Raw genomic sequence first — 27,726 nt, 5'->3', positions numbered from 1 at the left:
TTTGTTTTTTCATTTCAAGTTTATTAAAACTTTAGCAGTACAAATGATCCAGGTTTTAGATTATCAAAAGACCAAACTGGAGTCCACATCTTATAAAAAGGCGTTCCCCAAAATGTCTCTAAAACTTTGAGACAATGGAAACATTAAGTCCACAAACTCATCCATGCCTGTCGTCATCTGTTCCAGGACTTGTTTCATGATCGGACTTTTTATCCTTACTAGGGGCATGATCTCTTTCCTGACTCTCTGATTTTTGGTTAATTTCTTTCTCTGTTGAAGATCTGGTCTTTTCCTTTTCATTACTCCTGCGTGAGTATGATTTTTTTGATTCTCTCTCTTTGCTACTTGCTCTCTTTTTTGAGTCTGGACTTCTGTCTTGATCTCTACTAGACTTCTTATCTTTACTGGATTCAGGACTGCTACTGTCACGGCTTTTTGAACGCCTCTTCCTTTGGCTTTCAGAATCATTCCTCTTATATGAGCTTCTACTTTCTCTGTTTGAATACCTCTCTCTGTTTCTACTTTGACTTTCCTCTCTCTCTGAGCTTCTTGAGTCTCTCCTCCTCCTATTTTCTCTTCCTCTGTATCTATCTGGCGTACCTCTCCTTTCTCTGCTTCTTGATCTTCTTCTTCTTGTTTCTCTGTCCCTATTCCTTGAATATTCTTTACTTCTACTGCGATCTCTGTCTCTGCTTCTTGATCTTGCTCTCCTACCCCTATCTCTGCTTTTGCTTCGTTCCCTTGTTCTACTGCTGGAACTATGTTTTCCTCTACCATGCTCACGCTCTCTGCTTCTTGACTTATGTTTCTCCCTGTCTTTACTCTTCCTGTGGTCATGGTCGTTACTTCTTGAACCTGCCCTTCTACTTCTCTCTTTACTCCTACTTCTTTCTTTCTCTCTCCCTCTAGAATCATAGCGCTTTTCTTTTTCTCTACCTTTCTCATGGTCCCTCTCTTTGCTTCTTGATCTTACTCTCTTTTCATCATGTCTACTGTGTTTGGAGTCTCTTTCTTTACTTCTTGATTTCTCTCTGCTTTTACTATGGCTTCTAGATTTACCTCTTTTCCTGGTCTTGCTCTTGTTATGCTTGTCATCTTTTTCTGAATTCCTCCTTGTCTCCCTGTCTTTACTGCTGGATTTGTGATCTTTTTTCTTCTCTTTTTCCCCTCTTCTGCTTGGACTTTCAGAAGCTTGCCTGTGGTCTGATATTTTTCTCTCTCTTCCTCTTCCTGGGCTTTTTTGATTATCTTTCTTGATTTCATTTATTTCACTCCTTGGAGAGAGAGAGAAAACACATTTTAAAAATATTGTGAATCCCCTCCACTCTGAAAAATAAAGTCAGAAGTGAGACTGAAAAAGTCACACCAGGCCATCTGTATTAAAAACCATATATTTATGGTAACCACAAATAAGCATGATTGAGTTCTGACAGTTAAACAATGAAATAACCAAGTCGGTGTCCTTTTTTCTTTGAAGTAACTATAGCTAAAAATCTAAGACAGTGCCTATTACTCTGATATATACAAAAATTTAAATGCACATACTCCAAAAAGAAATAATCTTACTTGTCCCCTTTTATCCATCTTTCTCCACTAGACACTCTCATTCTTTGAGCTCTTTGCATTTCTTGCCTCCAATGTGGAGGAGTTTCACTGCGTCGAAATCGATCTCTTGACCTGGATCTGGAAGGCGTCCGGTAACGCTTGACAGGAAAAGAAGAAAAAAATGGGTATAAGTTAGCTATCAACAGCATGTGAAATTCAAAGCAGTATTTTATCCCCAGTGGGTGATTCTCCACAGCACCTAACATTACACTTAGATGTATATATCAGGTTCACGCTTCCGAGTTACTAATTTACCAAAAAACGTATTTGATATTCAGCTATAGCAGGAATACAAAGTGTCTGATCAAATAACTATTTTAAAGTAACTTCTCAGCAATTTTGGGGTACAACATCCTGACGTAGAAGTCTTCTGTCCGTTTTTAATTAGTACAAATACAAGTTACTTTTTTGACAACGAAAATTATTCTTAGCTTTGACAAGCAACACCAAAACAACACTTCACACTTTTTTTTTTTCCTTAGGCTCACCTTTGCAAATAAGGGCAGCTTTCCCCCACATTCCTGCTAGTGGGATTGTACAGGCTCTGGTGTTCACTAGAACACTTTTTGAGCTAGATGATTCACTGATTCACAAACTACTACAGTAACACAATGAAAGCATTTGTTGTTTTGCGTCCTCCTCCTTTCCAATAAACTCAGTATGCAAACAGTTAACTAATTTTCCTTGTCTTACTTCTAGCTTTAGCCCCCAGATCAATTATGATGCACCATAAATTACACGTGCACCGTCCCACCTCCCAGATTGACCATCCTAATGAAAAGGCTCAGTAAGAGCATGCTGCCGCGCTGTTTCTTTTGGGGAAGGGATTGCAAACATTTACCCTTGGTCCTCTTCCTTTTATTTTCCTTCCAGATCTGGTCACCAACAATCTTCTCTGGTATGTTGACTGGGAATTCGATAGATTACTAAAAATAAAGTGATATTGTTTGTAACACTGAATGAAAGAAGATAAAAACAACTTCATATCTTCTTCAGAAATGAAATACAATCAAAAGAAAACAGACATTTAATGTTATTCTTTATTATTGGCCCAGTAACAACCACACCACATGCCTTTTGCTTTTGTACATGGCATTAATAGAACAAAAAAAAAATTCTGTTGATATCAGAAGAGGTCCATCTTTTCCTTCAAATTTTTGTGAACTATTTTATATTTTGGAGCCTGATAACCACACATGCCAGGACAAAATAATTACACACCATAAACTTAAACTGATACTTCACTTTTTCAGGAGTGGCTAGCTTCTTTAACCTTTTTTTTTTTTTATGTACAGAAGATCTGTACATGTATGGGAGAAAAGCTGCAATGCATTGATTGCCTATGCGAGGTTTCATTCACAGATGTGAAAAGTGAATATCCTCACACAGCTCTGAGAGGCACTGTTGTGTTCTGGCAGTGACAATACAAAGCCACCCTTCATTATCAGTTCATTTCATGAGAACAGCTGAGGTTCACTTGCAAGGTCCGTTTAAACCTGGTACTGTAAGAGAAGAAACCCAGGCAGTAAAGTTTAATAATCATTTAACTGCATTTCAACCTCTCTAGTACAGACAGAAACAACAACGGACAATCACAAAATCCTACATGGAATAATTGCAACACTTGTGCCCTCTCAAGTTTAGGTTTTATAAAATGGGCTTAAGCGATGTTCACAGAACCCATAAAATTTCATAAGGGCACATTTAGTAATTGTTACACAGCACTAGCTTTCCATGTGAAACTTCCACTTTGGGTTAGTAACTAACGGACAAAATATTCATAATCAATACGTAGCTCCCAAAAGCAGCCATCCCTCTCAATTTCCAATGAAAACTGTACCTAAAAATTAGTTGTTGTATTTCCTTCTTACCTTTCTTTTTCCTTTTAAGGTTTCTTCAATAATGTCTTTATTATAAAGGGAGTAGGCAATCTTGTCTTAACTACCTTTAGGTTAAATCTCTTAAACAAGCGCAAAACAAAACCCCAGCTGGTACTGATGAAGTAGTTCCCTTCCCTGTCCCCCCCTAACATTCCTTATGAATGCTTCAGACTTGATGACCAGAAAATATTTCATGACTTCATGTATTTTGTTTTTTTTTAAAAAAACAAACAAACAAAAAAAAAAAAACAAAAACAAAAACACAAAACAGGTTATAAATCCATATTGGACAGTTGTATGTAATGAATCCTAAATGGAACTACGCTCCATTTCACTTACTTTTTCTTGAATCATTCATTCTACATTTTTCACTCACTAGAACTATTTCCAAACATTAAGCTTTTGTTCTAGGAACAAAAAGACTTGTCAACTGCAAAAAAAAATATATATATATATATTCATCCACCTGTGCTCAGAAACATCCAACTATTTAACAGGGATAGAACTCAGTAGTCTTAAAACAGCAATATGACCATATGACTGTCAGCGTCTTGTCAAGCAGGTATATTACCTTTCTCTTTCCTTCTCTCTGCTTTTCCTCTCTTTTTCTTTCTCATCTGCTTTAGGAGGACTTTTCCTCATCAGGAACCGGTTTTCAGGTACTGGAGGAATTTCTTCAGGACGGACAGTAGATAACGGCTGTGCTTCAGGGTTTTCATCTTCACTTTCACTGGATGAGCTTTTTTTTTTGTATAAAAATAAATATTTACACTTGAGATGAGTTATCTGGATGAGAAAAAAACCCTTTCAATCTATTTAAATAATTCAGAAATTCTCTTAATTCAGTACACAATGATAAAATAAAAAACTTGCGGAACCAACATCCATTTCAGAAACATCTCCCCCATATCTTTACTCCAAAACATGCAACTACAGTAGATTTTTAATCAATATTTTTCTTTCCTTATTTCAATGATGCAACACTGAACATACATTTATTCAATAGTTAGATACAGCTTTCTTGATGTACATATCAAAGTCATATTCAGATTTTACACTGGCACATAACTGACTAAGAACTACTATAGCTCCAAGTAATTGGTAGAAACAATAGAATTGTGTGAAAGTGGCTTACTCCCACAGAAATAATGCCTGACAGCACTAAATGAGTATTTCTTATATTTTACTGCCAGCTTGGAAAAACGTGACTTGCACTGACACAGCTTTATCTCACGTTGAAAGACAAACTATTAGATTAGAAATACCACTTTCAGAAACAAGAGACTTTTTGATTTTTATCATCTTCCAGTGAAACAGCAAGACTTTCAGTATATTATACAGAACTAGTGGTATTAAGTATGTTCATCTGTAGTATTTTGTATAGTTTTGCTTTTATTCTTGTATACTATATTCTCCTAAGTCCCACTGGATATAATTGTACATTGAGTTGTACAGAAGTGAATTTAGGTAAACAAGCTATCACCACCTATTTCAAACAAAGCGTTCCTGCACCTTTTCAAATCCAGTATGTGAAAGTCTTGGTCCATTCTTTCATTCCTTTACAAGCTGCAGCATGTTTGCACGTGGACACTGTCCTTTACTATCAAATCAGGAAAAAAATCCCTAAGCTTGTCTACTTTACTAGCTACAGAACACAATTTTATGTAGCTACAGGAGAAAATTATACCACACAGCATACACAAAGATCTCAATACTGACCTTTTCTTGCTTTTCTTTCTCTTCTTCTTTTCCTTCTTGTGTTTCTTAGAATTTTTCTTGTGTTTCTTTTTTCGTTTTTTAGATTTCTCTTCTGAAGCACTCTCAGAATCTGATGATGAATCCGAAGATGATTCTGAATCACTCGAACTTTCCGAGTCACTGGATGAGGAAGACGACTTGTGTCTTTTCTTTTCTTCTTTCTTGGCTTTAAGTCAGAAAAACAAAGACATACATTTAGATATCAAACAGTTATAAATAAATCTCAGAAAAATCAGCTTATCTAGTAACTCCCCATGCTGCTTGTAATTGTGTCTGAGAGTACTTCATCACAATACTTGCAAACAAAGTTTTTGGAAAAAGAAAGACTTTCTCCCAAGTAAAACACAGCACGTGTCTAGAAATATGTAAAATGTTCCAAACATTTTATGCCTACAAAGAAGATCTAAAGTACTAAATCTGTTCTGTCAAGAATTTGTATAGCTGTGTATGTTTTCAGATATTTTATATAACGTCTCCTATGTATGAAGAATTATTTAGAATTTTTTAAATGTTTATAAAATATTTTCTTTGACCTCAGGTGTAATCTGACTCGATATAAAAGCTACTCAAACCACAGATGAGGGAAGTTTTGAAACAGAAAATACATAATAGTTTAGCATACACTAAACTGATTACCCATTAAAGTCAGCCCAACAGAGGGAAGACTCGGATAACCAACCTTACTGCTAACTGAAATGATGCTCAGAGAACAACCCTAATCCCCCAGCTCAATATATTTTTCCACAGAAAGATACAAGTTGCTTACTAAGCCATCTGGTTTGAAAAGGAACCCAGCTAAAGAGCAGGCTATTCCTTAATTACGCAAGTCACCAGGTTTGTCAACTGGAGCTCCAAATCAGCAATTTACTAGCAATCTTAACAGCAGTCCAGCAGGAAGTAATACAAGAACACACACATTTTATGCCCTCTAACTGATCTGAGACTTACTTAACAATTAAAAGTGATGCAAGTATTATGATGTCAGTCCTACTAATTTGAAAAAATATATAACCATAAAAAAGTACTTTAAGAACTTCACTAAATGAAGTCGGGGCTTTTGAGTCAACACACTTCAGGTAAACTAATTAAATGGCATGAACATTCTCCAATGTGTTAGGAAATTCCCATCAAGCTCTTAATCCACAAAATCAGAAGTTCTAGCCAGAATTCCAGGAGGATGCACTGGCTGTTTATGGACTACCATAGCTGAGTTTTCTAATTAGCATCAAGTCTTATTTTACGTATCCATCGCAAACTTCAAAGACATCTTATTAAACTACACTAACAGTACAGCTGCGGACGGAAGAAATAGAACCTTCAACATTAAACAGAAGAAAACTATACCAAAATAAATATTGATGTCTGAACAGCCTGTTTCCTTGCCAAACAAAACAATGCATATATTAGAACAACTTTTAAGGCCTTAGAATAGGCTGCAGGTCAGAGACAAAGGAATTTTAACATTGCATGCAAATCTTAACTGAAAGCTTTAGCCTATTTTACAGAGGTTATAGTAACTCACCGTAACCAAAGAATTCAAAGTTTACAGAATTTTTTTTAATCTGATCTACACCAACGTAGAAGCAGTTAAAGGCAACCCCACATCCCCAAATCACTTTCTGCACAAAGCAGGGAAGTAAAAAGGCAAACAACCAGGCACCAAAGGCAGCATTATGACTATGCAGCCTGTCTGCATCTGAAAACTATTCAGATTCCACGTAACAGAAAACATAGAGGTGTCTCCCTCAACAGGGCAAGATTTTTTTTCTGTTACAGATAGAGAAATTCAACTGTTTAGTCTAGCCGAGCATTTCTTTTGTTGGTTTCCACTTGTGCCCAATAAGATGACATAAGTAGTATTAGCGATTAATTTTTTGTAAAAATAATGAAAACAAGTAATTAAAAAAACTATTTTTTAAAAAAGAGTTGTAGTGCATTTCTGCCATTAGTTTTTTTTTTTTTTTTTAATTTTCAGCAAAATAACAGGTAGTAGTATTAGATCACCTACATAAGTCAACACCTCTCCTGTTGCAACCCAATACCCTATTCTGTCAGGTATCTCATTCAGAATGCTGGTCAAGTTTCTATATATCAGTGATATATACTGGGGCAAAAGATTTCCTCTTCACAGTGGTGCAGAAAACTTGCTTCCAAAAGACTTGGCTGAGATGAAAGATCTGAGTAACAGCAAATTAGCCAAGGGTTAATTCACAGTGGACCAGATACACAGTGCAGAAAAATCTCTGCAGGAACAACTAAGTATGGCATCTTGGCCTCCCTTTTTTTGGTCATACTTTTTTTTTTAAGAGATTCTCTTTTTTCTTATTGCACTAAATTGCATTAACTTTTCAGGTAAGCATGGCATGCATGTCATAGCTGTATGATTTCTAGAGCAACTTTATTCATGGTGTTTTTATTCACAATAATCATTTGAGGCAGACTAACAAAAGCCTGAGAGCCAATGGAAATACAACCCCTGTACTTCATAAGTTAAACTACGCTTCTGGTCACTTCTGCGTGCAGTATAAACTAGTATGCTGTCTAACCATTTAGAACAGCCTATCAACTGAAATTAGCTGAAGTTACCATCAGATGTAAAAACCATCTAAAAAGAGCTTCTGGCAAAGTTTCATCCAACAGATGGGTCCCTTACTACACTGTTAAATTCCCATGTTGGTCCAGACAAAGATACCTGGTCTATTTTCTCAAACTTCTGCTCAACATCCTTATTAAAGCACTATATTTAATAAAAAGCCTGCCGTTAACATTTTATATCAGCCTTAGGTTGTCTAAACGTATATACTTGGTCAGAGTGTAACAAGTAAATCTCTATGAAGAAAACTGAACTGTTTCCAAACGTATTTCAATCAAAGGAGCCTGCTGTCATACAGGTGACAAACAAAAATAAGCTCCCAAACACAAGAAGTACTAAAGAAATTAACTAGTTTTTATGTCCCAAAACACTTATGTGCTTATCATTTACTCTACACTTTTGGTTTTGGCCCATTAAAAAAAAAATTTAATATCACCATACTGCACTGTATCGCTTCCTGTACGTCTTCAGACAAAAATAAGATGGCTCCAAGCTCAATTTCCAAGAAGTCTGAATAAGAACTCGATAAATGCAGTTATTTCATGTATTTTTGCCTTCCGGCATCCATTTCATGCGTGCCAAAGGCCACCTGTCACATTTTTATTTGCATCATTGCAACAAGTTTAGGTATGTTATATTACCTTAAACTGAGTCAATAGTAACTACAAGTGGAAGTGAGTTAGTGTGCAATTATGAGAACAAATGATGTGATTCTCCACTGATAGAAATATAGAAAGCAGCTTCAGTATCAGATTTATGTATTTGGGAAATCATGTTGGGGGTGGAGGTCAACAACAGAAAAAAACTGTTCACTTAGCAAAGACAGAATATTGGGCAAAAGCCTTTGGATATACTTTCTAGTGACAACTCACTAGCTCTGTCCAGCAGCAAGTACTATTTTGAATACTGAACCAATGTGGTTCTGGCCAATTAAAGATGAAAATAAACAAAACCACTCCTGTAGCATGAAGGTCAGTGAGAAGGAAATAGACTTCTATTTACAGTCCAACTGTTCCAGCTTATTAACTTCAGGATTAGATTTCAGCTTATCGTCACATCTGAAATAGATGCCTTGCTTCCTACTCCATTCACTCTGACATACAGTATTTGCCAGATTTTGTGAATTACATGATTGTACTGCACAGCACAGCTGAGCAAGCACTCTCCACATCTCAGCTTGCTATGAAACATAACAACTCTTGTTAGAGCCATGGTATCACACTCGTGGACTTGAAATGAAGAAATGACCTGGCCAGAAACAGTCAGGTTCAGGCCTGTAAGTCAGAACAGAGGATCTCATCTTGCAAGTCACAGCAATGACACCAATTCAGTTACCTTATATGAAGTCCAATAACTTGTGCTGGACTACAGCATACTGTCCAAAAAGAGGACATCTCTACTTCGAGACATTAAGACAGGTATTTCCCTTGATTATTTTTTCCAGTGTTTAATCACCTTGCTGTTCAGAATATCAGGTCTTATTTATTTATTTATTTATTCACATCTTCACATCTTGCTTCAGTTATTTGCCAGAGGTTCCTTTTTGTTTGGTTGGTTTTGAATCAGAAATGTCATTTTAAAATCAGCATCTTACATTCTTGAAAAGAGTCTAAGATATGCCTTTGGTTAATCAAAGGTATTGACCAAAAAAACAAAACCAGGTTTGTTTGATACCAATTGATGAAGTTTTGTATCAAACTCCCACTTATCTTAAAGAAAATCAAGAGTGTTACTTGTTCCATAAGTTTTCTTGAGAATGATAGTAGCTTAGCTAGTTCATAATGTCCTTTCTAAACACTGGCATAATATTAGTGGGTTTCTGTAGCTGTGGTGGATTTTTGTTTTAGAACAGCTTCCAGAAATTTCCTACACGCTTTAAGATTTTCTAAAAATAACACCACTTGGCCAGGGATTCTTGCTTTAAAATTTATCTTCTCTCATTCGTTTTTATTAACTCACTTTTCCATTTTAAAGGAAAAAAAGGAGAAAAAACAAGAAAAAGACAAACATCCCACTTTTCTACGTTATCATCCTCTCTAACCCCAAGGCAAAGATTCTGTTCTAGGCCTCTGCAATATTGTACTTCAACTTTGATCTTTGAATCATTCAATTTACATATGATCCAGTAAGTTAACTTAGTCAGGTGATCATCTTTTCATCCCTATACAAATCAAGTTCTTCTCTACAAACATAGATTTGCTTCCTTCATAAAGCACTTTGTCTGGATACTCATGCCAATACTCTAAAATCCAATCCCCATTCAAGTTTAACCCAACAGGGAAACATTCAAACTACACACTTAACTTCTACTGTGCTTCCTTCTGGTAGTGCCATCTTGGCTTCCCAGTCAAGCCCAAGAATTATTAGCTCCATTTAAATCCATAAAGACTTGCCCAATTTGTGCTGCCTACCAGACAAACCTATACAATAAAGATTTTAGTTTAAGCCTCCCTTGCTATCATTATATACTCTCCCACAAAAATTCACCGACATTCTACTGCCGTCCCTGGCAACGTCCTTATCCCTTTGTCTTAAACAACAAATTCCCAGAAGCAGTCTACTCTGTTAACTGCCTCACATTTCACATTATCAGTTCCCTTTTGCCTTCTACTGTTTTAAAGTGCTACAAATAGTTTCACTGTTAGATGGTCCTCTGTTGATCATTTTCCATGATGCTGCTCAGCTCCCCGAAATTGCTCCTTCCATCTGGATTCCCTGGACTCCTCCTTATACTGGCAGGTCGAAGGGCCTCTCCTTCTCCACTTCTCAGCTTTGGACAGCAGCTTGGCCAATTTCCTTCTGCTGATGTGATGACAAAGTCTTCCTTGCATCTCCACTACCTCAGGCCAACACAGCTCAGTGGTTCCGTGTTACACATGTAACAAACAATCCCAGCCATGCCATCGCCTCTCATCGTAGCAGTGAATTTCCCTCTGCAGATCCTACAGAAAACCCTTCTCTTTCAAAAGCAGGATTCTCTGCTCACCAGGATCTCCACCACAGTCTACAAGGCAGCACCTTCATCAGGTTGGCTCTGCATTAGTGCCCACTAGAGCCAATATTCCTCCCTGCACTCAGTTCTGCTCTCTGCCTGCCCACCCCTGGTGGGTAACCCTTATTGTTTTCCAGACACTCCTAGTATTTAGTACTGTGCCTTACGGCCAGTTGAGTGGCCTTCCCCAATGCCCTGGCAGCAACCTCTTTCCCTGGCACACCAGACCAGCTACAGTAAGCACCATTTCCAGGATCCTAGCAGTACTGAGGCAAAGAGGTAGAACTACACAGACAAACAAGTAAGACCAGACAGTCAGATATCCCCAGAAGTCTCTTCTCTTTGAGGAAAAGTTAAAGAAAAAAAATGTATTTTTTCCCTCACTCCTTTGATGAGTACATTAAGACCTGACCTAACAGCTTTAAGTCCTCCAACTATGCAATTCAAACTAAAGCTTTCATTTAGTCATTCTATTTCAAGTCTTCTCAAGTGGCTTAAAATAGAGCATGGCAAATGAAGGAAAACACACAGGGTAGGCATCTCCCGCACTAGCTTCATCCGTACTATACATGTATTATATATTCTGATGTACCAACCCCTTCATTTTCTAATGCTAACAGCACTAGTGTATTTTGTCCAGAGATAAAATTATGTCCTAACATGCAGGATGACTTGTGAGTTAATCTAAGAAGTTGTACAGCTTTTGAGAAGTCATGAGCCATAAGATAACTTTACTTGGAATTTTGAGGGACTGAAAAGATTACTTCAGACTTCAAGGTCATTCTCCTAGGCACCATAACAGGTAAACAGATAACTGCAACAAGGAAAAAAAACAAACAAACAAACAAAAAAGCTCAAGTTTGAATGCCTGCATTTTCCTTAGGCCAAAGAAACAGTTATCATTGACTTGTGCCTCAAACTCCTTGGTTCAACCCTTCACAGTACTTGTCACCAGAAGGCACTAAGAATGAAAAAGCATAACAATCTCTATCAGAGTTCCTACCAAACATGCATCATGGGTCTCCTCCACTGAGATTTTCTGTAGGACAGCAGCATCTTTGATTTACCCTTACTCTGCTAAGAGAAGCAGGATCCAATCTCCAAGACCACACACAGCTCTGGAATGGCAGAGCAAGGGCACCCTTCCCAGAAGCCAAGGCAAATTCTGTCACATTCCTGTTTATGAATGTACTTTATAGCAACTTAAAAAAGGATTTCTCCAAAAGGGAAATTTCAGACTACTCTAAATGCTTGTCCCTAAGATTTACCTGAAACTTTAAGTAAGTTCAAAAAAGCAGCAGTTATTGAATAAAGTCAGACTGCCATCAATGTACTTAACATAGCACTTTCTTTAGAACAAGTGCTTGCCAGCTTGAGCAAATTAGCAAAATTACCTCATGGTTCACATATATGTAGATGTACAGTTAAACTTTACCTTTGGATTTTGGAATTAGCTCTCCACAGCTCAGTATGCGCACTTCTGCATATGGTTTACTAGATGCATCTGTTTTCTGGTTTTCTATTTCTCTCACAACTTCCTGACCTGAGATGACTTGTCCAAAAACAACATGATGTCTGAAGAATTTAAGCAAAAATAAGAATTCTTAATACTTATTTTTAAAGTAGTTCCCAAACAATAAACATTAGAAAATATGAGATACTTACCCATCTAAGTGAGGTGTAGGTTTAGTTGTTCTGTTGTTTCCAGATGATTTTATTTCAAAAGAAAAGCAGAAGTCAATGTTAGTGGAAGGCAGTCAACATTTGAAGCATGCATACATATGAAGATAAAAGTTATTTTAAGTGAATTAATAAAACTGACTACAATCGATATATAATTATTGTAAGTTTGTGTACAGTTACATTTCCTGTTTTACACAAGTTACCTATTAAATCTTTTACCACATTTTACTGACCTAGAAAAAGTACAGAAATTTTTAGACAGCATCCTCTCAGAGAATGTAAGAATTTTATGTATTGAAGTTATAGGAACTAGGAACAGATTAAAAAAATTAAGGAAACTGGTCAAAGAAGCAGAACTGCAAATAACCTTATTAGAAAATAAAGAGCAATCGAAGGAAGAAAAAAATATCTGAATATACAGAATATTTGACATCAGAACTTTCTCTTTATACCTTTAGACAATTAGGCAGTTTGCAGCAGCCTTCCCCTACAGTAGGATTACTATTGTGTACAGATGTCAACCATGGCAGAAATCAAAAGCTGAGATAAATACAGTAGTGATTTTCCAGAAATCCCAAAATAAAGGTCTAATGGTGACAAGTACAACTTACCATGTTAATTAAGACTCATGATTTCAAGAATGATTTCTACAAATAAATTAAAGAAAGGTCTACTGCAGTTACCTTCTAACATTTAAAGCTTTAGACATAGCTGTAAGTGAAACTGCATTGGGAAGTTATCTTTTGACAGAAAATTTCTGTACTGCTTTGAGCCAGAGAACCTCTAGAGCTGTTTTGCTTCCTTCCAGACAACACATATTGTAAGAAAGTGATAAAGCTCTACAGGGAGCAAACAGGTTTACATTACTGCCTGAGTTAGAATACAGATACTGAGAACTACCAAAAACTCTTTTGCAGAGACAATAAGCACTAAATACAAAAGCGATAACAACAGTTTCCCTAAACAGCTCATTAGGAAAACGGCTATTTCCATGAACTCTGTGAAAAAACATTGAGTTTGCACAGGAGCTAGTCTACAGTATTTAAAAGGATTATCTTTACAGCTTACAAACAGCAAACCACATGCATATTTCAGAACAACACAATACTTACATAAAGAACTGTGAACCATTTGTATCTTTCCCTCGGTTGGCCATGGAAAGGAGAAATTCTTTGTTGTGTTTTACAGCAAAGCTTTCATCTAAAAAAAAAAGTGTTTTCAATTACTTTAAATACACCACATATGCTTAGATAAATGCTCTAAGTAAACTCACCCATATTAAGTAAATCTACTAGACACTTCTATAAAAAGTTGCATTAGAATTAGATTAAAAATAGGTATTTTTTCAAATACATTATTCCTTTCATTCTAAATAATGCAATTTAAGAATAAATTAATGGCTTATAGCCTGAGGGAAAAAAAAAAGGGATCTTATTCAAGAGATTTTTTTCCTACCAGGATTAACAGAGACCTCATTATTTTCAGCTGTCACTCTTTTTTATTCTGCACATGCCAATCACTACCTCTTTAAAGCAAAAAAAAAAGTTTTCAGCTGTGCACTAACTATTAATAAACTCTGTCACCTCCAAGATTTTTTTGTTTCGTTCCTTTTTGATATACATGGATACCCATTTTGATGACAATTCCAAAACACTTCTCTGTGTCTGTCACCTACACAAATGAACTTACCAAACCTGCCACTAAGAAAATAAATTTAACTTGAGTGAATCTCACTTCTGGTAAGTAAATAATTTTGACAGTTCAGGTTAAATCTCAATGAAATTGTGAAAAGTAATCACCATTCTTCATTTAAGACACCTATAAGAGACCATCCTATCTTCCTCCTTCCACAAAACAGCATCAAGGCTGTAGGGGGAGCCAAACTGTTCAAAGGAAGTTTGATTAATATTCTTCAGATATAAATAGCAGGAGCAAGCATTAACAAATTTAAAAAGTACACAATCCGTGAAGCTATGGTTTCACATTACACTGTGTATGGCAGTGCTAAGGACAGCCCAGCTTACTCTCTGTGGTCACCTGTCCAGTTTCTGTGCTGCACAGGACTGAGAATCCTACCTAATCCTACAGTAAGTTAGTTGGTTAGGGGTGCCACACAAGGAAAAATTCCTGTGGATTGTTTCATGCTGTCGCTGAGCTGAAAAAACACCTTGCAACTGCCAGAAGGTAGGCAGAGGTTTTGCTGCTTCTCCCACCTCACCCAACCATACATTCCCTCAGCTACTCATTTTTGCTGGTAATGACGCTTGCCGAACTACTGACTTGGATACATTTACTAAAACTTTTTTCCTTAACAGTCTTTAGGCATTTTAGCAAACTGAATCAGTTTACGGTGTGATCTGAGTAACAGCCAGTGCAATGTATGACCTCCCCTTTGGCAGTTGCAAACTGACCCCAGTAAAATAGTGAAAAATTCTTTTGATAGGTTGCTGCAAGCTCAGACAAGAACCAATGTTAAAAATGTCAGGGAAGGGGAAGAAGTATAACCACCCTTGCCAAGGGCAGCTAGCCATCACATGGGTTTAGGTGTAATGTGAAACTGCTCCAAGAAACACAGAGATGCCCCAGTACATTCTGGACAAACACAGGCTAAGAAGCACACTGGAGAGATAAGTACTTCTTATGCAACACTGACCAAAGTAGAACCAGCACAGTGAGAAAGCTGATGGTCTCTTTATACTCAACTCCTCTTGGGTTCAGGAAAGCAGAGCTTTATACTTCCTTATAAATAAATATTTGCAAGAAAACCCTACTCCATTATGACTTTCTCGTTTTGACTAGAAAAGGTATTCCCCAACTTTTAGCTTGCTGCTGAAGCCAAAAGGTAGGTTCAGAATTAGAATGCCATGCTTAGAAACAGTTATAAAACTGTAAAGCTGACAAATATGAAAGTGTTTGGTTTTAATTTTTCAGTAATTAAATAGCTTATCTTAAAAGTAAATATTACCTAAACTGTAAAGTCAAAGGCCTTTAGGACCAGACAACACCTTAAAAAAAGAACAAAACAATGGAGTTCAGGTTTACCAACTAAAAACTACAGGATGTACAGGTAATTGTTTACAGTAACACCAAAATAGAGCAGCCTGATAAAACTCTTACCTTCAAAAAAGCCACCATAAATGGATTCTCCTCCTCTGCCATTTCCTTGAAAGAAGAAACGAGTTAGAACTTAAAAGTAGTGATTAAAAAGTCTCATTATGTGAGCAATGCTTTGTAACACAAAATACTGATTTAACTGCATCCAAGTCACTAACATTATTCTTCAAGACATGCAAAAAAGATCAAGACATCTTCACAGTCCCATTAAGCAGAAGCAAACTTGGCAAACAAGGAAGTTTTCCCATGTGTTCTGCTACACGGTCCCTTTTTTCTTTATTTCCCAGCAGCAGATATATTTTACCCTCACATTCACAACTTACCATAAGTACTTAGTACTCTAGTAGTGAGGTTACAGAGCAGAAAGCGTGTATAAATTTATGTAAGTTTATTACACAAGTTTCCATGTAAAGCTTTTTACCCTTTTTCAGCATAAGCAAAATTAAATCGCATAATTCGAGTGAATGATCTTACACAGGACTCCTGCAACATTCCATTGCATAAGCATTGCATTTTTCTTCAAAGATTCACATCATACCTTCACTGAAGTCACCTCCTTGGATCATAAAATCTTTCACTACCCTGTGAAACAGACAACTTTTGTAATGCAATGGCTTTTGGGTGGATTTTCCTGTACCCTTTTCACCTAAAGAAGAGGAAGAAGAAACAAAGTGACTCTTTTTACTGTGGAGATTCTACAGGTTCAAAGCGTTACATAAGCATTTAATCAAAATCATTTACCAAACTCTGAAAAATTAGCTTGTGAGGCAAGCACATACTTGTAACGCCAGTAAGAAGCTCACATTTAAGAAAGCACAGAAACTACCTTCTATCTCTACAGTCATATCAAAAAGAACTCCTTACTGACACTAGTATAGAACAACATAATCACCTTTTTTTTTTTTTTGTCAGCACAGCTACAATTAATTCACAGAGAGGTAAATTAAGAGCTCAGACAGATAATGGAGAATGCCACTTACCTGGAGAGTCTTCAACATCTAAGGGGGGCAATATATTACTATTACTGCTGAGAGGACATTAGACCTATTCACATAACTCAAATTGCTTTTATTGAATCATTCATTCTAGGCCTCTTCTATGCGGACTGACTGAAATGAAACAGTCAGTTTAGATTTAACTTAACCACATTTGCCCAAAAGCAGGTGAGAAACTCAGATCTTCAATTACAACACTGCAGGACTAGAAGCAGCATAAAAGTTGATAATCAAAAATAAAAAACAAACAACAACAATGAAAAATAAAAACACAACATCACGAGGAAAAAGAGTAGAGGGGAATGAGAAATAGTTTTGAAAGAGTCTTGTGCCATCCTCCTCCTTTGCATCAGCTCTGGTGCTCTTCAGACTCATAACCAGGCGCTCTGCCTCAGCTAAAACACTACCCACTTTCACCCCTACCTACGTCTCTGCTGAGTTAGCAAGATGAACGGCTTATGGCATGGTCCCGTGAATGGCAGAACCAACCTCAAGGTAACAGCATGGAGTAGGACTATACTGGAAGGAAAAGAATTCTTCCTTTCCATGTTGGCAAACTGTTAGAAAAGCTCCTTCTGAGCCATGAAACTGGCAGTTTTTGTCAAGGGCAGTTGCCTCTGAATTTACCTGTAACAGACTGGTGCTTCCATATAGACCTAAGTAGAAAAAACACTTCCAATAGGAACTTGGACACGTGCAGCTATATATTCCACTGGCTTGGCATATGCCTAACAAAGGTATTGCCAGTGAAAAGCAGAAGTGCTGACCACTGTTTTAAAAAGACAGTGTACCCTCTTCAAAACCACTAGAAAAAAAAGATAAATGTAAAACCCCACAATTTTGAATTAAGTTGCTTATGATCAATATCATAAATGCTTTGTCAATATACTTTCTTAAATATAATAAATATGGTTAATTCTTAAATATGGTAAAACAAAAAAGTTGCTCAGCCTCTCTCTGAATAAGATTTTGAACATAAGCAGTATATTCTTATTAGTACTTGCTTCTGACCTGAAATGCTGTTCAAAGACTTGAAATCAAAAAGTTAAAGCAGTAGTGGGGAGTAACACCCTTCCATGGTCAATCTAACTTCTGATAGCACATCAAGAATGCCATGGTCACAAGAAATCATGCTCACATTCATTAAAAAGAATCATTCTAGGATTCAAATTTGTTAGCAAATTTTGATAATCTGATTCTGAGCCAGTACACCTAAATCAGATAATGCCTACATTCACTGCAGTCAGCATGAATGCTGCACTAAGTGTTCTAGCTAACTTAATGTGAATGCAATTATGCACCCACACCTGATTCAGATCGTATTAGTACTCTTGACTGATTCGGTATTAACAGCTACCAAGCTTGACCTGAAAGACAACAGAGCTGAAAGGAAAGGAAGCAGTAAATGTTGAAGACACAGAACACAGATTTATGTATTCACAGAACCATTTTGGTGATAATGTGTAGGCTTTGCTGTCAGCATTTTCAACAAAAACAGGTATTGCACTGGGAAATAACTCTAGTTGGAAATGCTTCTGGGAGAGAATCTTCTAAGTACTTTGTTCACAAATAACCTAAATTTCACTAGGAGTGGAAATCACCACTCTCCATCAACAAAAGAGTTACAGCAAAAGCAAAAATACTAATGAATACCAGCAACACCTTTCAAATACCTCCAGGTATCATAAGACTGAAAAGCAGGCCTGCATGCTTGACTTATTGGCTGCCTTTCAAGATGATATACAACATGAGCTGTAACCACCATGCTAGTAAAAGAAGGTCAGCTTATTAAATCATCATTTGAAGTTGATTAGTATATGCCCTCTGCAACATCCTAAGCCAAAAAACTACAACCACTTGGATTCTGCATCACACGTGTATGAGCAATTTGCTAAATCTCTAGAGATACCAAGAACCCAGTACTCACACTTAGTTTATACGTAAGAAAATGTCAGGAAAAAGTAACGTAGATGTCAAACAACCTAACATGGTTATTACATCAGAAGCTATAAGTAAATTTTAAAATCTACAAACCTGTGCAAAGGCAGCGAAAATTCTCACACGTCTTTGGACACACATCTGAAAACAGTTCAAAGACCACTCTTCCAGCTAGAAAAAAAGCCATATTTGTTATGAAGTTGACTGGCATTTATGATATTCCTATAAAACATTTAAGAACAATATCTTATTGAATTGATTATTTTCATTTTCTTACCAGGTACATTGTTGATGGCTATGTCAAAAAAGCAACGAGGTCTCTGGACCTTCACTCCCATGGCTTCAAAAATTTAAATACTGTAAATAATAAAAATAAAATTGAGTTTATCTTTTCTCATAGTGAAACTGCATAAGTCAATGTCAAAGATTTTATGAAGACAATAAAAACTGCAGAGAAGATAAATAAAGAAAACCTTAGAAATAGCTAGCAAACCAGTAGTTAAAAAGATTAAGAAAATGCTACGTATTTTAGGCTATTTTCATGTTTTGTGGACCCAAATGAGTGATTTCTTTTGTATTTGTTGCAACAGTATTGTATTTAAATTTCAGTAACATACTTCAGATGAGAAAATACAAGAAGGAAAGATACTGTATTGTATGGGGGATAAAAATGCTTTAAGTCTTCTTGCTTTCCAGATGGCATAGGTAATCACTTAAATTTTTAACTCCTAGGATTCTTGGATCTTCAAGGTCAAATAAGTATCAGAGGAAAAGAAAAAAAGCCAGCTTTGAGACCAGAAAGCACACTCAAACAACTTTTTGCAACTGCTTTTCAAATGTTTAACCAGACTAATTTTTGCAGTATGTCAGGTTTGGTGTCAGCAGCTGAGGCGGCTGCTCACCCCTCCGGCCCAGGGGTGCAAGCCTCAGGTCGGGCCCGTTCTCCTCAAGAATTCATTAGCTGCTGCAGTCCACAACCTGGTCATTTCAACTCAGTTTCTATTAATACACCTGGACCATGAACTACAGCTGCTCAAGAAAGTACATACTGCTCGTAATGTTTCGGAGTACAGAAAAGCAGACAGCACAGGATGCCGAACTTCCTCAACCACCGTCGTTCTGTGAGCGTGTCAAATGAACAGTCTTGCTGATGGTCTCCTACTTTCCCTTCACTCCTGTCCTCACTGACACCAGTGTCCACCCGCTCTCACTGCGGGCAGGTTCACAAGAAATCCCAAGACAGCCTGCTGCCCGTCCGGCACCCACAGCAGCCAGCAACCCGCAGCAGTGGGGGGGATGAAGGCAGAGCCACACAGGGCGCTGCACTCAGGGCTGGCCACGAGCAGCACTGCTGCGGGCCAGACCCAGCGGCCATGACACCATACCCTAAGCAGGGCTGCAAACTGGAGCAGCCACACCAACAGCCAACTCTTCCACATACAAATAAACTCTCACAGGAATAATCCACTGGGCACGTTCAGAAGCCTGACTGGATGCAAGGTGAGACAACTAGACAGCTCTGAAAAGCTGACAGACACATTGAGACCACTAGATGCATGCCCAACAACAAGATCCTGTATAATAAATATTCACACCCTTTGCTACTTAAACACTAAGTTTTCTTCCACATCAAACCACAGGTGTTCATAAGATGTGGCTGGGGAACATGCAGCTGTGGCCAGTAACATCTGCAGCCTGCTTACCACCCATCTTCCAGAGGGCAAACGCCTCAGCAGGAAGCACCGACCTGAGGCAAGGTGCCAGACCTCCTGACCATGGAGGTGACAGGCTGCTCCTGGTTTTGTACGCTACAGTGTGAATGTAAAGAAGTAAGTGATGTAGCATTAAAGGCTTTTCATTGAGGTCCTCCTAATAATTTCGGCAGTCTGGTAGGCGCACTTTCAGAAAAAAACGAAATTTTTGCCACAAATAGAGACCGGTCAGAGTCGAAGACAACGTTTGATGATTAGAACTTGACAAATCACTAACCTGTTGTCACGTTGGGGATTAAATGTACATTTTCTTAGACATATTTCTGGGATTTCTGTCACTGCAGTGTTAGGAGCTGCTCTAACTAGCACCCAAACCATCCTACATTATTAACAACAACAACAACGATGTAGCTGTTCCACAACTACTGCTACATGAAATTATTTTTTTATTGCCAGAAAACACTACTCAAATCTAACTGACATACTCCACACATCTCTTCTAGAGCTTTGTAGCTGTGCCACGGAACAGCCTCAAAAATTCATTTGTTGCCATCTGTCACTCCAAGCTTACGTACATCAAGAGGCTACAAGAAATCAAAAACTACTGGAACCATGTTAGCCCCATTTTCCCTCTCCTTGTGCTCAGCATCACTCCTAACATTTTACCAAGATTACGCAGTGAAAAATCACAAGAGCAATGCAGGACAGATTTAAATGAAACACAACTCAACAATTTATCATTCGTGTGAATGATACCATGGCCAGACTGTGCAACCATGCACATACCTGCTTGGCTTTGTAACAAATACATTAGTTCACAGAAGCCAGAGATTCAACCAAAGCAGCAGCAACCCTGCCTCATCCTGCTTGCTCCTCTCTCTGAACTATTGTATTGACAAAGGAGAAACACCAAGTTCTGCAGCAGCCAGAGAAATAGAAAAAAAAAAGCACACATCACTGAGAAGTTGGAGGCTGTCGGGTCAGCAGATCACTGACCATCACACCACTGCATGAACTCTTGGGAAGCAGGAGGGAGGCAACAACACAGGGAAGGGAACAGAGATAAGAGAGGTGGGAGGAGACAAACTGCCTTCCCTTCGGACAGGCACCAGCCAGGCCAGCCACCGACTCGCACAGTGGCAACAGCAGAACAGGCTGAGGGGGATTCTTCTAGAACGCCTCTCAGAACAAATGCTATCCTATTTGTTGATTGATGGTAAAACTGATAGTTTTAACTGATCTCAGACATCTAAGGACCAACTGTGCGACAACTGATTGACAACCGTACCCAAACTTTAAGCATTTATGTCTTCAGCGCTTGAGCAAGAAGGGATTCAGCCTTGCTTTACAGGTAATTTGCTTGACAAATGAGGGAGCATGCATGTACATTTATATACAGTATTTTAGCCAAAATAAATGCAAGCTACTTTAATATGCAATATAATTTTGGTTGATACCATTGGTAATGACTAAAGCTAAACTGTAAAATATATGCTTTATGGTACGTTGACATGTATTTTACCTCAGTCAATTTTTAATTAGGTTCTGTAAAGGAAAGGATGGAAGAGGGAAGGACAGACCAGAGAATTCTACCTGAATCCCCACTCTCACCAACTTCTGCTCAGTTTGGTGTTTCGCTACATCCTCTGATGAACAGCAGGACAAGTGAAGTTCAGTATGTTCCAGATCCCTATTGCCCACATCGTCACCAGGCTGGTTCCACCTACTAACACGGCTTCTCCCATGATCTCCAGTGGGCCCCGCACTTTCCCCAAATGCTCCAACAGCATTCCCCCAAAATAAACACTGGCTGCTCTTGGTTAAAAATGGCAGTTATGTTAACTGGTCAGTACAAACATTAGGCCAAGTAAATACACCTCCTCCTGAGGAGATGTTGCAAATGCTTCTCTTGGGGAGAACACTAATAGACAGCTTTTTTGTATGCAGCTATTGACTTCTCTAAATTACACAAGGCTCTCTCATTTTTAAAACCATTTGGAAAACAATCAAAACTTATTGGAAAGGCTAAGGTAGGGAGGAAGCTAGAGGTACACACGGGAGAGAGATGACAGAAAAACACACTGGATAAACTTTATCACACTTCATAAACCAGGCTAAGATATCAGTGACATTTACCCTAGCTACCTACAAGCCAAGTGAGCGTTTGCTCACCAACATACTTAAGTACAGGCAGCACTTCAGACAGCCCTTCTCCTAAAGTGTTACAGGGGAACTACTGACTCACAAATGATCCATAAACTATTATTTTATCCATGTATTATTTCATACCAAACACAATCCTGCACACGCTGATTACTTAAAACTTGCCTGCATTAAAAGCAAGTACATGGGGATGCATGTTAAAGAATAAAGAAAAGCGATTTGAGAATAATAAAAAAAAAATGGAGAAAATTACAAGTAAAGCTCAATGCTACTACACATCTAGTAACAACAGGGCTTATGTGACTTATGTATTTTTCTCCTTAAGTTTATTTTCAATTAAAATGTAGATACTCTCATGAGACTTGATAGAATCTGAAGGGAACATGATATACTCAACCAAAAGGCACCCACTATATCTATATACGCAAATAAGCTATGCAGAAGGGCAAGCTTGAAAAGTCAGCTCACTTCTTCCTTCCAAAATTCTGTAAGAAAGGACAATATAACAACCCAAGTACTACTGTGAAATGTTCAAGCCATTCAGCATTTTCAACCACCTCCTCCTGGAGGAGCCTCTTAATAAAAGAGTAAGTAGAAGCAATGTCCAAAAAAAACCAAAACCAAGACCAACCAACTTCAGTATATGTAAACCCATCTGTTTGTCCATAAACACAAAATGCACTGTAAGCTGAATTGTAATTCCACTTCCAGAAATAAAAAAAAATACACCAAAAATCTAGTTTTGCTGGAACAGCTGTATCTATAGCCAGTGCATCACCAGCTGCATCTGTCAGGGTTCTCGCTCTTCACACCTGCATTAGCATAATTATTTTGTTCAAATATTTGTAGGATAAAGTTGGCCAACTCACAGTCAGGCTGCAGACAGCTGTTACCTTTCAAAATGAGCTTTGCCAATGGAAAGAAGAACTGTCACACACTGTTCTCAAGCATTCCTCTGCCAGAGACTGTCACCCATATTAGTTGATATGCTAAAAAACACATCCTGCAGATTTTTTTTCAGTCAAAATTACTTGTGCTAGCAAGGATCTAGCAATAATGCTGCTTAATATAACCTAGCTCCTTTTGACTGAAATGGGTTAGTCAAAATGGGTTAGACTGACATGTGCACGCACAGATGCGCATCAAGTGAAATATCAGCGTGTCATGCATCTCACAAAAGCTGACGGCAAGCAGCAATACAAGAGTACTTCCTGGTTTTATGAGGAAAATAAACCCTTCATTTTTAACTATGCTGAACAGTTTATGGGACTGGCTGTGTCAGACCCTGCACAGGGCAGAACAGATTTGGAGGAGAAATATTACTGTGTCCTCCTCCTTCAATTCATTCCACCTGTCCAAGACTACTCTCCCTACTTTCAATCTCTCCTTAACTTTGTGTTTGTTTCCTCGCATCAATGTATAGTTATCTTTTGCAGTGGTCTTCATCTGACATCCAAATGAAGTAAACACTAAAATGCATGAGTTCGCATTCCTAACATTTTGTTTCAGGCCACCTACAAATGCAAGAAGACAAACCTGTATTGGTTTATATTACAAAGAAAACCATCCAAAATCTTCAGAAATATTTTAAAGCAAAACTTGAAATCTAGAGAAAGCAAACACACAGAGTGAACACTAAGCATACACCACGTTCACTAAGGCTGTTGTTCCGCAGTCAATTGAAGCCAGTATAAGTGTGGGCTGCTACCAGAATGCAGGGCTTGTACATCAATGTCGTGAGCTCTCATACAGGTAGGTGGTCACATCACATGAAAAGTACCCTTCCCTCTGCCTCCTTCAAAGAAAAGGACTCTGGCATCAGCTTAAAATGGCAGTGCAGCCAGAGCCTATGAATGTTGTTTGTATGTTTGTTTTACTGTGGATTAAATTGCAAATGAATTTATGATTGCTAAATGAGGGATATGAAATCTTATTAGTGCCATTCCTGTGTCAAAGCTTCTAGGTATGTTAGGATGATACCAAAAGCGTGAACAAAAATCCAACCAGCTCAATCCTTAATCTCAATCACTTCCTCAACATTTTCCCAAACAGCGGTGACTCTTCCTCTGTGTTTCACAATCAAAAAACTCTGAACAGCACCAATGACAATTAAGAAAATTAATTCACTTTCATTTTACTAACCAGCAGCACAAGATTTGTTTTTCCTTGTCAGCAGATTTTGGAAAAAAGTAGAACACTTCAACACATTTTAGGTTTCAGATGCTGTCTTAGCAATCATGCGAACTCAAAAATGCTTCAAAAGAAAAAAAATAGCATTCTACACAGACCTCTGGAATTCCTCTTTCTCCAATAAATTTTTAAGTCTTTTTTGGACTATTTATATAATATTTCCTCCCCCCCAAAAAATCAAGAGGTACCTGACAAGACCAGCCATTGTCTTCCAAGGACATGAGGAAAGAGCCTTTTAACCTCTTAAGAGAGATGTAAGAAAGCAACAGCATCAGATAGGTCCTGACTAAATATGCAGTACATACTCCCACGCTATTGTACTATAGTTAGATTTACGTCCCTTTTAGTATGAATTTTTGCAATTAACATTAGCTTAGTTGTCTTGTACTGAAGCATACAAGAAATGCCTGCTTAGTTATAGCATCTCAGCTGGGAGAACTAACATTCACCTGAGAAGGTGGTACCATTCTCTTAAAACTATTTAAACAGGTAAACAAGTTCTCACTAGGTAATGGCCTTTGTTTTATTTTCCTAGTATAGAGAAACCTAAAGTGAAGAAGATGTTACAATATCTACTCACTCTTGTAAATAGCAAGAAAAAAAACTTTGTTACTGAGTAAGTCATGATTTTTTATCACCTGATTTATGCAAAAAGGTGTCTGGTTGTTTTTTTGCTGTTGGAGTTGTGAAAAAACACGTGTTTTCTCAGGTCTGCGCACAAGTGCCTTTGTTGGAGCTCACTGCTCTCCCAGAAGCAGCAAAGAACGTCTGTTTCAATTCTACTACTCACAACTGGAAACTGAAGCAGCATTAAGTCCAACAGCAGCCATTAACTAATAAAGCAGTATTTTAAAACAAGGAAAATACTAAGAAAAAGCAACCTTTTGCAGAACATAAAAGTGTTTAAAGGACATAGTGTAATTTCCAAGTCATTTACTTGTTCGAACCACTAAAACAAAATTCAGAAGTGGAATCTCCTCTTCAGTTACTGAAGATCAGAATTAGGCAAGACTGTATAACAGCAGGACACAGTTTTTAATGCCCACCCATATTTGCCAACCACAACCAATCTTGTCCTGTGATCTCTTTTTCTCCTCCTTTCTCAACCACTTTAGCTCTACTTCCCTTCCCAGCCTCTGACCAAATCCTCACTCCATTAAATGATGGCCAGATTTGCTCCCTGGCACTCACTGATTGCTTCCAAATGGAAGAGGGTTATTGAATGGAAATGGACGTGGCACAGAGGAGTGAACTTGTATTGGAGACACCATGCTGCACTACAATATCCTCCACTGCACTACGTATTCTTCACTCCAAATAACCTCATAGTCCACAGATTTTCTGAAATCCTAAGTGGAAAAAAAATACTATTTTTGTAACCTCTTGATGACTGACTAGCTAACTTCAAAACAACTTTTGTTTCACAGAAGAAGACTGGAAAAATGGAAAGCCTTAGTAAAAAATATAGTGTCAAAGGACACTCTCAAAGTATTATCAAGTTTGCTACTCTTTATATGTCCCCCTTCAGATTTACTTCATATGGTAAAGCTGTTTTTTTCAAATCTTTAAAAGTAATAAAAAACTGGTAAATCAAGATTACACGCTCTTCAAACTGAGATAAACTAATGCTTCATAAATCATGTCTAGCTGTCATATTTTAATCACGATTTTACCATGGTAGCATCTAAAAACTTGTCATACAGGATCCCAATGCATTAATGAGTAGGAATGGTGAAACAAAATGGGGCAAAAGACAAAGAAAAAAAAAACTCCTACCCAAAAGCAACCTCTTCTGTAGGTAATACAGAACAAAAGCATGAAAAACTGAATATTCTGTCTCAGAAGATCAGATTCTTCTTACCAAATTGACTCAGTATGCATTAGCCTCGCGTTCCTCTTAAGACAGGTACCAGACAGTTAGTAAAATAGTAAAATACGATGCACTTAAATCATCGAGCACTAAGTAACTACCAACAAAAATGACTTTTTTAAATCACCATTATGCAAGACACCTACTGTGAATAGATTGTAAGGCAATGTAACAGGAATTCCAGCGAGTTTTGATAAAGCATTTCTCTTTTCTCCTAAGCCTCCCTCCTCCAAAGCCTACTAACGACTCAAAGAATAACCAGACATATGCAACACGTACAGCTTGGTCGTGGCCCTACACAAAACGAGCCTGAAATTCGTTACTGATAAAAACCCGTCAAGCGCCTTCAGAAATCCCTAACGGAGAGGCAGGGGACCCTCCAGCCGGCCATGGTAGCTGCTCGGGGCTCGGCTCGCCGAGGAGAGGCCTGCAGAGGGGAGGAGAACATGTGGCACGCAGACCGCCGCTCGCTGGGGCTGCAGGGGGAGGAGGCACGGCGTTCATTCAAACTCCCGAGCAGGCCCCGCAGCAGCCCGGCGGCCGGGCAGGGCGCTCGCAGCGGGGAGGCGGCCCCGCGCCGTGCCCGGCCGCACGTCGGCCTGCGGAGGAGCTGGGCCCGGCCTCGCGGCCCCACCGCCGGGCCCTGCCCGCCGATCCCCCCCCTCCCCGGTCCGCCCCCGGGCCCGCTCGCAGCCTCCCCCCGGCGGCCGCGCTCCGCCGGGCCCCCTCCAGGGAAGCGCCGGGGCCCCTCACACGCCAGCCGCCGCGGCTGCCCCGCGCCCGGCACCGCACGGTCCCCCCGGTGGGCCGGGGAGGGGCCGAGGCTCCCCCCCTCCCCGTGACGAGGCCCCTCGGCGCTGCGACCTCCGTCCCCCGAGCCCCCGCCGCCCAACGCCGAGGCCTGGGGCCGCGGCCCTCGCCCCAGCCACATGGCGGCCTTGGCGCCGGCACTCACCCCGCTCGCGGCCCGCGTCGCCCCGCGCTGCTCAGCGCCTGGCCGCCATGTTAGAGCTGGTGCGGCACGGACTGCGTCAGTGCGAGGGAACGGAGGGAGGGGAGAGAAGAAGGGCGGGAGGGGGCGACCCCGGGGGCGGTGCGGCGGGAGCAGCGGCGCCCCGGGCCGGTTGGGGCGAGGGCTGTGTGGGGACCCCGGGCACGACTCGGCTCGGCGCGGGGAGGCGGCGAGGGCCGCTCGCAAGGAGCCGAAGCGGTTGGGGGAAGGGGGGCGCCCGC

General features: G+C 39.1%; 1 protein-coding gene across 4 annotated transcripts; it reads right to left on the bottom strand.

Moving 5' to 3' along the window:
- On the bottom strand, window positions 1–27,726 carry PPIG (peptidylprolyl isomerase G). 4 transcript variants are annotated; one of them, XM_083842398.1, is made up of 13 exons: window positions 27,449–27,726; window positions 18,836–18,915; window positions 18,655–18,729; window positions 16,164–16,271; window positions 15,629–15,673; window positions 13,624–13,711; window positions 12,494–12,523; window positions 12,264–12,403; window positions 5,205–5,409; window positions 4,057–4,224; window positions 2,447–2,531; window positions 1,567–1,703; window positions 1–1,274 (listed from the first exon to the last, which is right to left on the bottom strand). In XM_083842398.1, the coding sequence occupies exons 2-13, from the start codon at window positions 18,894–18,896 to the stop codon at window positions 158–160; spliced, it is 2,259 nt and encodes a 752-aa protein (XP_083698524.1). In that variant the 5' UTR covers window positions 18,897–18,915; window positions 27,449–27,726; the 3' UTR covers window positions 1–157. The 4 variants fall into 4 exon arrangements, with proteins under 4 accessions (XP_083698524.1, XP_083698525.1, XP_083698526.1 ...); XM_083842399.1 differs by lacking the exon at window positions 27,449–27,726 and adding an exon at window positions 26,640–27,169; XM_083842400.1 differs by lacking the exon at window positions 27,449–27,726 and adding an exon at window positions 26,773–27,098.

This window comes from Anser anser (assembly GCF_964211835.1).
Source record: "Anser anser genome assembly, chromosome: 6".
Classification (NCBI taxonomy): domain Eukaryota; kingdom Metazoa; phylum Chordata; class Aves; order Anseriformes; family Anatidae; genus Anser; species Anser anser.
Note: the sequence above shows the minus strand (reverse complement) of the source record. Positions and strands in the feature narration are given on the sequence as shown.

What these genes read in the sequence shown, in the direction of transcription:
- PPIG (XM_083842398.1), bottom strand. Translation starts at nt 18,896, where the DNA reads ATGGGAGTGAAGGTCCAGAGACCTCGTTGCTTTTTTGACATAGCCATC. An exon ending in AATGGTTCACAGTTCTTTAT is followed by an intron (nt 12,524 to 13,623) that starts GTAAGTATTGTG and finishes TGGAAACAACAG; the next exon opens with AACAACTAAACCTACACCTC. An exon ending in CCTACACCTCACTTAGATGG is followed by an intron (nt 12,404 to 12,493) that starts GTAAGTATCTCA and finishes TAAATTCTTCAG; the next exon opens with ACATCATGTTGTTTTTGGAC.